This window comes from Myotis lucifugus, unplaced genomic scaffold (assembly GCF_000147115.1).
Source record: "Myotis lucifugus unplaced genomic scaffold, Myoluc2.0 scaffold_28, whole genome shotgun sequence".
NCBI classification, from domain to species: Eukaryota; Metazoa; Chordata; class Mammalia; order Chiroptera; family Vespertilionidae; genus Myotis; species Myotis lucifugus.
Window position 1 is genome coordinate 4239284 of NW_005871076.1, and position 10093 is coordinate 4249376.

At 44.6% G+C, this 10093-nt stretch overlaps 1 protein-coding gene across 2 annotated transcripts in view; it reads left to right on the forward strand.

Moving 5' to 3' along the window:
• HDAC3 (histone deacetylase 3) overlaps nucleotides 1-10087 on the forward strand; it is a 14367-nt gene extending 4280 nt beyond the window's left edge. Inside the window, exons 4-15 of one of the 2 annotated variants that reach the window (XM_006086436.3) lie at nucleotides 2171-2252; nucleotides 2380-2436; nucleotides 2558-2613; nucleotides 3014-3147; nucleotides 3660-3740; nucleotides 4141-4214; nucleotides 4372-4436; nucleotides 5632-5721; nucleotides 5848-5906; nucleotides 6151-6230; nucleotides 6540-6697; nucleotides 9627-10087. In XM_006086436.3, the coding sequence (XP_006086498.1) occupies nucleotides 2171-2252; nucleotides 2380-2436; nucleotides 2558-2613; nucleotides 3014-3147; nucleotides 3660-3740; nucleotides 4141-4214; nucleotides 4372-4436; nucleotides 5632-5721; nucleotides 5848-5906; nucleotides 6151-6230; nucleotides 6540-6697; nucleotides 9627-9696 (1006 nt within the window). In that variant the 3' untranslated portion in view covers nucleotides 9697-10087. Of the gene's footprint in view, nucleotides 1-2170; nucleotides 2253-2379; nucleotides 2437-2557; nucleotides 2614-2781; nucleotides 2884-3013; nucleotides 3148-3659; nucleotides 3741-4140; nucleotides 4215-4371; nucleotides 4437-5631; nucleotides 5722-5847; nucleotides 5907-6150; nucleotides 6231-6539; nucleotides 6698-9626 lie in introns of those variants that run through there. The other variant, XM_023752030.1, reaches the window with a different exon arrangement.
• The last annotated feature ends 6 nt before the right edge of the window (nucleotides 10088-10093 follow it).

Sequence of the window (10093 nt, forward strand, 5' to 3'; positions counted from 1 at the left end):
TATGAAGCAGGGTCTATGACTGTCTCCTTTTTACAGATGAGAACACTTAGGCACAGAAAGCTTTATCTTGCCCAGACTCACAATCATTAGGTGTCAAAGAGTCAAGGTTTGAACCTAGGTAGCTGCCTCAGAATCTAGGCCAGTGATGGCGAACCTATGACACGCGTGTCAGAGGTGACACGCGAACTCATTTTTTTTGGTTGATTTTTCTTTGTTAAATGGCATTTAAATATATAAAATAAATATAAAAAATATAAGTCTTTGTTTTACTATGGTTGCAAATATCAAAAAATTTCTATATGTGACACAGCACCAGAGTTAAGTTAGGGTTTTTCAAAATGCTGACACGCCGAGCTCAAAAGGTTCGCCATCACTGATCTAGGCTGTTAACCATGCTACCATTCTATACTGTTTCTTATGAGATGCTCATATTGCTATTTCTTCATTTAGTAGTGGTCTATTAAACTCTTATAATTGAAGATGAGCATTTAGTCTCCTTATACCATCACCTGGCTTCCCCTTCCCTCCCAGCTTCAGAATATAGTTATATAACAATTTTTTATTAAATAAGTATTCTATGTTTATATTTTTTTAATTTTGAAAAATTCATTTTACCATTGAGCCAAATAGTATACTATGATTTAATCTTTTTCTTGTACAAGTTCTTGTTTTTCCTGGAGCTGATAATTTCATTGTTTATTCATTTGCTTACTTGTTTAGGTGTCAATCACAAATTCTTCTCAAACTCTTTGAGAAACTATAAAACTCCCTACACCCCAGCCAGTGTAACTCAGTGGTTGGGTATCAACCTATGAGCCAGGAGGTCACGGTTCGATTCCTGGTCAGGGCACATGCCCGGGTTGCAGGCTCGATCCCCAATAGGGAGCGTGCAGGAGGCTCTCTCATCATTGATGTTTCTATCTCCAATCCTCTCTGAAATCAATAAAAATATATTTTTAAAAAACATTCCCGCCCTAGCCGGTTTGGCTCAATGGATAGAGTGTTGGCCTGCGAACAAGGGTCAATTGTAGTCAAGGGCACATGGTCAGTTTGCAGGCTCCATCCCCAGTAGGGGGTGTGCAGGAGGCAGCCGATTAATGATTCTTTCTCATTATTGATGTTTCTATCTCTCTTTCCCTCTTCCTTCCTCTCTGAAATCAATAAAAAAATATATTAAAAAAAACAAACACTCCCTACAATTTTCTTTTTTACATAGTCTAATGTGTCGGCTCCACTATTTCCTTGGAGACCTAAAGCGAGGGATTGTTTAAAGCATTTCCTTTGCTGAAGGTCAAGTTTATGAAGGTATAATTTGCATGCCGTAGAATTCACCCTTTTTAGGTATACACTTCTGAGAGTTTTGACAGCAAGGTTATTTATCCCTCCAAGGTTCCTCATGCCCTTTTGAAGTTAATCCCTCTCTCCACATTAGCTCTAGGCAACTACTGATCCTGAGGTCTGTTCCTATATTTTGCCTTTTTCAGAGTGTCATTTAAATGGAGCTATATAGTATGTAGCCATTGGTGTCTGGCTTCAAGCCTCTCTTTTTTTTAATAAAAAATGAAGATGCTAATAATGATAGATGACATTTATTAAAGGCTTACTGGGTTCCCACACTGTGTTAAAGGCTTTCTGTGGGTTATTTCATCATTACTATTTTGTGCATACTATAGGAAGATAACTTTCTTTAAAATGTGTAGCTATACAGAACATTATTGAGCATTATGTTAAAGTGGTATACACCGAAGAATCTTTTAAGAAAAATAGAGCTCGCCGAAACCGATGTTTCTAACTCTCTATCTCTCTCCCTTCCTCTCTGTAAAAAATCAATAAAATATATTTAAAAGAAAAAGAAAAATAGAGCTCAACGTTCCCTTTCAACTTGTTTCCTCTTTGTGTGTACACTCAAGTACCTAGAAGCTGCCTGCTTCTCTCTCTAGCTAGGGTACAAACTTCCTGACAGGGTTAAATCCTTTTTTACTTCCCATCAGGGCTTGGGACATGGTTTGGTCCAAAATATTTGTTGAATACATTTGCAGATAACTTGATCGTGTAGGAGGGGGAGAGCAGCTTATTAAAGACTGGAGGTTGGAGGGGTTTGGGTGGGGGGGAGGTGTAGGGAGGGCCGGACAGAGGTAAAAGGGCTTCAACTTGCTCCTCTTCCCTGCAGCCCAGTGTTTCCCGGGCTCTTTGAGTTCTGTTCCCGTTACACAGGCGCATCTCTGCAAGGAGCAACCCAGCTGAACAACAAGGTGACCACAGCCCTGAGTCCCGTTCCCCCTTTCTGTGGCTGCCTGGACTCAAGGGCTTGACCCTGACCGTGAGCTCCCATCTTTGGGGGTGGGCAGGAGGACTGTGAGTTGGGTGTTTGTTTTTTAGATCTGTGATATTGCCATTAACTGGGCTGGAGGTCTGCACCATGCCAAGAAGTTTGAGGTGAGTGAGGAGGTGATGGGGGAGACTATAGCTACTCTAGGGTTGGTGTTGAGGATGACAGTAGGGGGCAGCTGGGTGGAGGAATTGTTCCTTTCTTTACAAGACCACTGTCTTGCCATAGGCTTCTGGCTTCTGCTATGTCAATGACATTGTGATTGGCATCCTGGAGCTGCTCAAGTGAGTAACCTGGGAGGCGATGGAGGGACTTAATGAGACTCTTAGCTGACGAGATCTCAGACTGCCCTGGCCCTGACCCAGATCTCCATCCCCATACTCGCTTCTCCCAAATTCTTCATGCTTTGCTCAGGCTGCCTCTTCCTGTGCTCTGCTGCAGATTCCCTGTTGCCTGCTTACATTTCAACCTTCTCTGCACATCCCTCTCCTGTCCCTGCATCCAGGCTGGAGCCCCAGGGTTGCCCATAGGGAACTGGTGGTGTTAGGTTTCAGGTGACTTTGGTGAAATTGGGCTGAAGCAGACTCTTGATAATCCCAGACCTTGTGTTTGGGAGGAGTGGCTGGGGGGTTTTCTTTCTGGGGTCCACCTCTGCCTCAGACCCTGACTTTGCCCTCACCCCAGGTACCACCCTCGGGTGCTCTACATTGATATTGACATCCATCATGGTGACGGGGTCCAGGAAGCCTTCTACCTCACTGACCGGGTCATGACAGTGTCCTTCCACAAATATGGAAACTACTTCTTCCCCGGCACAGGTACGGGAATAGAAATGTCCATCCCTTTCTCTTTACCATGACTGCCTCCTTCTCAGCCTTCAGGTCTCAGCTCAGCTGCCCCTCCTCGGAGAAGCCTCTCCTAACCACCCAGTTAACGTATTCACCTCCTTGCCCACTACTCTCACATCACTCTGCTTGTTTCTCAGAGAGCACTCACTGCTGTTTGTATTTATTGTGATGGTTTGTTTTGTTTACTGTCTCCCTCATTATGTTTACTCACAAAAACATAAGCTTAGTGGTATTTCCTTCATTAGTTCTCTTTATTGCTGTATCCCCCCCCCATGCCTAGTACATAGCTTGACCCCTAGTAGGCCCTCAAAAAGTATTTGTTGAATGAATGCAAGTTGCAGGAGACTTAGTAGCTCTAGGGAGTGTGTGGTGCAGGTATGTAGATGGAATGAGAGGCCCTCAGTGTTGGTTGGGTTGAAGCAGTTGTGTTGTGGATGCTTCCCATGTGTGGCTGCCAGCCCCCACCTCCCACTTCCCTGTAGGTGACATGTATGAAGTTGGAGCAGAGAGTGGCCGCTACTACTGTCTCAATGTACCCCTGCGGGATGGCATTGATGACCAGAGTAAGTACTGAAGTCTTCTTCCTGCTCACTGGGCCCCTTCTTTCTCTCCTTGAATTAACCTCTTCTGCTTGGTACTGCCTGCTGTTGGGCCAGGTGTCCTTCAGGATGAATGGCCTTCAGAAGGACCATGAGCCGTCCCCCCCTTACCCCCCCCCCCCTCCCGGAAACTGTATGCAACACATTATGTGTATGTATGTGCATTTTTCTGGGAAAAGGGTCATTAGCTTTCATCCATCACTCCAAGGGGTCTGGGACCCCTCCAGAAGTTCAGAACCAATGGTTTGTTTCCTTGGGTTGCCTCTTTCCCCGGCTATATGCTCTCTCAACCCCCTTTTTCCTTTTGTTCCCTGTCTCCCCATCCCCTTGGGGTGCCAGGTACCCATCTTTGGCCCTCTCCCAGGTTACAAGCACCTTTTCCAGCCGGTTATCAACCAGGTGGTGGACTTCTACCAACCCACATGCATCGTTCTTCAGGTAATACTGCCAGTGCCTGATGAGGAGGGCTCTTCCTAGGTTTGGGAGAAGAAAGCAGGAAAGAGTCGGTGGGGAAGGGAAGGGAAGACGGGAAGCACACCTGGGACATTCTGATCAGGTATCTTACTGCAGCTGCCTGGGCTTTTGCTTTATGCAGTGTGGAGCTGACTCCCTGGGCTGTGATCGACTGGGCTGCTTCAACCTCAGCATTCGAGGACATGGGTGAGACTGACCCTCCTGTGACTCCCACACTTTTTCAAGTGGTTTGGACCTCAATACAAGAGAGGGGGTCATAGAAAAATGAGTCTTACCTCTTCTTGAAAGTCAAAAATAGTGCCAAATTGTACTTGAACCAGAAAGGTCACCTCAAACAGGGTTCCCCAGCTGGTCATTTATTCACAATAGGTTTTTATTAAGCTCCTGTTATGTTCCAGGCATTGTACAGGAGATGGGGACGCAATGGGGAAACTCCCATGAACTTTACAGTTTAGTGTAGGAAACAGACAAAACATGAGAAGCAAACCAAGTAGATTGTTATAAATCCTGTGAAGGGAAAAGATGGGAAGCTGAAATACAGGATAGCAGTGGGGAACCTACTTTTAGATAGTGCGACTTGGAAAGGATTTTCTGAGGAGTTGACATTTGGATTGAGAACCTGAAGGCTACAAGGAGTGAGCCATAGAAGAGCAGAGAGAAGGCTGTCCCAAGCGGTGGGCAGGGCCCACTCCGAGGCTCTGAGGCGGGGAAGAGCTGGTGTGGAGAGGATGTGAAGTAAAACTAGTGAGGCAAGAACACGGAGTAAGCGGGCGGCGGTGTGAGGCGCGGTCTGAGAGGTCAGCAGTGGCGAGGCTGAATAGAGCCTTTGGACCTGGTCAGGAGTCTAGATTATATTTCAAATATAATGGGAAATCATGGAAAGATATGAAGCAGGGAAGTGCCATGATCCAATTCATGTTTTAAAGTGACTACTGCTTGGGAAAGGTTTGGGTCGGGGAGACAGGAGTGGAAGTGGGGAGACCAGTTAGGGAGTTATTGGTGTTGTCTAGGCCGGAAATGTGGTGCCGGGCTGAGGTGGAGGAGGTAGCGATGGAGAGAAGTGGGTGATTTGAGTTATATTTTGGCTTTAGAAGTGCTAGCCCTTGCTAGGCCATGGATGAGAATAGTTGATTAACAGGTATGGTGCCAGGATGGGTGTGTAGAACAGGAGTGCACTTTATTTTAAAATTTTTATTGAGACACAACAGAAATATAATAAAGTACACATATCTCAAGGATATAACTCAATGAATTTCACTGCCTAGATGAAAATATAGAACCTATCTAGTCTCCTTGTGCCCCTTTCCAGACAACACCAAGAGGTGTGTACTTTGGGTTTTCATAACTACCTTTACCTAATTCCTTTGGTTTCTTTTAATAGGGAATGCGTCGAATATGTCAAGAGCTTCAATATTCCTCTCCTGGTGCTAGGTGGTGGTGGTTATACTGTCCGAAATGTTGCTCGGTGCTGGTAAGCACACTCCCTGATTTTCCTTCTCCCCTTTGTCCAGTGTGAGCTAGGGGCTCCCTGAGGGCTGGCAAGGTGGGCCCTTCAGGCCACTTGCTCAGCCTGCCCCCTTCTGCTGGTTGGTTTCAGGACGTATGAGACATCGCTGCTGGTAGAAGAGGCCATTAGTGAGGAGCTTCCCTATAGTGGTAAGGACCACCCCATGTTACCCTGACACCAGGAAGGCTGTTCTCACAATGGCCTGGCTTGAAGGCAGAGAGGAAACTGACATTCTCAGAGCTCTACAGACTAACCCCCTGAGCTCAGAACAGTGAAAAGATTAGGCAACTATAATGTAGGGATTTTGGATGGGAAGGAAAGAGATTGGGAAGTCTTGGGACCTGATTGTCTGTCTGAGCCATACTCTCTCCGTCAAATCTTTTCCCTCCAAAGAATACTTTGAGTACTTTGCCCCAGACTTCACGCTCCATCCAGATGTCAGCACCCGCATCGAGAATCAGAACTCTCGCCAGGTCAGTAGTTTGGAGAAGCTGAGCACAAGGGTGGGGAGCCCAGGAATGGTCCAGGATGTGGGAAATCAGAGAAACCAGAGAAGAAAGTTATCAGCCATCACTCTCACTGATAGCAGCTAGAGGAGGATTCTAAACAGGTTAAAGTAGAGGCAATTGGGGGTGGGGATAGGGACACTTATCAGTTGGGGTACTCAAAGTAGGATTAAACATGGGATTAAAACTAGGATGATAGGGGTGAAAGGCAGCTAGAAGGGTGGATGCCCTGAATCACTGCGAGCTGCTCACTCTCTATTCCTTAACTCCAACCAGTATCTGGACCAGATCCGGCAGACGATCTTTGAAAACCTGAAGATGCTGAACCATGCACCTAGTGTCCAGATTCACGATGTGCCCGCAGACCTCCTGACCTATGACAGGACTGATGAGGCTGATGCAGAGGAGAGGGGTCCTGAGGAGAACTACAGCAGGTCTGGGGCAGGGACAAGAGAGGGGGGATTCTAGCAGGATTGTCAGGGAGGTGAAGAGGGGAAAAGTAAACTGAGACAGCTTAATTTTCCCTGGCTTACTTCTGTAGTATGCCTACTTTTCAGTCTGCTGCTATTTCACACTCTTTTTTTTTTCTGTTTTTAATGACATAAGCAACATATATTTACTGTAAAAATTTTAAACAGCACCAAAATATGTTAAGTTTGCATTTACACAATCCAAGACCCAGTCCACGAAGTAATCACTTTTCGTTTGATTTGTATCTTTTCAGATAGGTTTTTCTCTATAGATTAAGTATACTGTTCAACATGCACAGATAAACAAAAATACACATATACACTCATTCTCAGAGTTGCGCAGTTTTCTTTGTGTTTTTTTTTTTTAATACAAGTTGGGTCATTCTTTATGGGTTGCTCTACAACTTACAACTCTTACAACTGGTTCTTTCTGTTTTTTTACAAAGCAATGTGTGTCTTCCCATGTCAGTATATATAGGTCTGCTTCATTATTTTATCAGCTCTATAATATTCCATTGTGTGGATGTAGCATCACTTAACCAAATACCATTGATGGACATTTATATATTTCCCATTTTTTTCATTATTACAAAGAATGTGGCTATGGACCCTCTTTCATGTACATCTTAGCTTGCTTGTTTGAGTAGATTAGATTCCTAGAATTGTTGCTGCTGGGTCAAAAGCTATGTGTGCTAAATTTTTAAATATTTGCTGCCAAATTGCCTTCCAAAAAGTCTGTAACAGTTTATATTCTTGCCAGCATCTTACTTCCGGGTTTTGAGCTGGACAGGTCACTGCCGGTATACTGCTCTCTAAGACCCTTTGATTTCTTTCCTCTGTTAATTCTTTTAGGTATAATTGTATTGTGGTTTTTAAAAAAGCCTTTATCGTTCTGAGATAGATACTAAAATATTTACAGATGCAATGAATTAGGGGAAAAAAGACTAGCATAGAATTTATTTTTAATCTCAAAGTAGGCTTTTCTGAAAAATGAAGGGGAAAGACAATAGAATCCAGAAGTGCAGAAACAGATGCACTTAATGGAGAACAGATTTCCTTACGTGACTGAAGGATAACTACAGCTGGACACTGCAGGACATCTGGTCCTGCTCCCATGTAGTGTCAGAGGTTTGAACTGGCTCTGCTGCAGTCTGATGGGCTTCGCTTCCAGAATCTGCTTCTCTTAGAGTTCACGCTTCCAGATGCATCCTCTGGAGCTGGGCTTCACTGCTCGGACCCTTGGGACTACTCCAGCCTTCCTCCTCCGTGAATACTCCCTTATTCCTACTCCTGGTTGAGGAAGTATCTGAAGCTCGGGCCTCAGGAATTCCTTTTTGACCCATCATCTCCTTTAAAACTTTTCCAGGTCATTGAGGCTTAAATTCTGGAAATTGCCAAAAGGAGGAACGTAAACACAGGTTTTTTTCAGTTTTTTAAGAAAATGAAAGTCAAAGTGTGACCTTTTCATCTATAATTCTAGTCTGATATCTGGGCCTAGTTTCTACATTGTATCCCCCCCTCTCAACAGCCAGCAGAAGCCTCAGGCTTCTTCCTGTCCTAAATCCTACCTCCCTGTCAGACTGCCCACTGAGTTCCTGTTCTTTGATGTCTCCAGTTTGTGTATTATTTGCAGAATAGTGGTAATAAGAGTTATCACTTTTTGTGGGTTTGCTAAGCATCAGACTCAATACTAAGTGCTTTATAGCAATACATACATATCATCATTCCGTTGCCATCAGACAATCCAGAAGATTCTAAGGCTCAGAGAGGTTAAATAACTTTCTGAAGGTTCCCCAGCTAGTTTAATATCAGGTATGACATTCAAACCAGAATCTCTGACTCCACACGTTGAACCCTTGTGTGCTTAAAAGTAACTGAGACATTGCTTACCAGGCAGGGCTTTTCCTGACTTAGTTCCCCAGCTTCTCTTTGATGACTTTCTCCCTTCTTTTTTTTAAATTTTTTAAAAATTATATTTCTTTATTGATTTCAGAGAGGCAGGGAGAGGGAGAGAGAGATAGAAACATCAATGATGAGAGAGAATCATTGATTGGCTGCCTCCTGCACACGCCACACTGGGGATTGGCCTGCAACCTGGGTATTTGCCCTTATCGGGAATTGAACCGTGACCTCCTGGTTCATAGGTCAGTGCTCAACCACTGAGCCAGCTGGCTGGGCAAAAACTCTCCTTTCCATTGTACTTAGAAGGAAATCCAAATTTCTGACCATGTCTTTAAAAGGCCCTGCATGCTGGCCCTTACCTACATCCCTGGTCTCATCTTTTACCAGCTCTCCTTCATGCTCACTGTTCCCAGACATCCTGTTTTCCTTGCTCTTACTGGAATACATCAGTCTCCTTTCACCTTTATAACTTTGGTACTTGGTGGGTATTTTTTGCAGCTCAGAATGGTCTTCCTGAGATCTTTAGCCAGTTCCTTCTCAAACTTCAGGTCTTACTTTCTTAGAACAGCCTTCCCTAATTCTGAAAATTTTATCCATTTCCTTCATCACTCTCTGTCACATCTCCCTTTATTTCATTTTATTCATGGTACACTCCATTATCTGAAATTATCATATTTACTTATTTACTTTGTTGGTTATTGTGAGTCTCATTTATTAGGTAAGTTTTTAGGGATTGTCAGAAATGTTGTCTGGCTTATTCTCTACTAATGTAATGCTAAGGCTCATGACAGTGCTAGCACAGAGTAATCTCAATAAATGCTTACTGACTACATGACTGGAGGAATGACTAGTGATCAGTCTCTACTAATAGAAGGGGAGGAGTGCTTCCTTGACAAAGGGGCTTAAGAAGTGGCTCCAGAGAGGGTGCCTATGTGGGAAAATATTGGAGCTTGAAGAGTAGAGCCCTCACCTCTCTCCCCTTGCTTTGCAGGCCAGAGGCACCCAATGAGTTCTATGATGGAGACCATGACAACGACAAGGAAAGCGATGTGGAGATTTAAGAGCAGCTGGGCTTGCTGTGCCCCCAAGGAATCCCTTTTTACCTCTTAATTGGGTGGGAGGAAAAAGGTGTGGGTCCCCCAGCTCTGGACCTGTCGTCTTCACTGGTTTTACCAATGCTAGGGGACTGTTTGGAGACCACATCTGGTTCTCAAACCAACTATCTCCTTTCTTCTCCCTCCTAAGGCCTGACAATGGTACCTATTTGGGATTGGATGAGACAAGGATAGGGCAGTGGGCCCTAGATGCCAGTCCCAGCCCTTCTGGCCTCCTTATTCCTTCCCTGCTTCCCTCTAGCTCAGAGACTGCTAGGGATGAAGGAGTAATCAGGACTGAGGTTGCCTCTGGCTTCCTCCTCTCATGAGTTCTACTGCAAGCCTTCCTTCCAGTGCAGGTGAA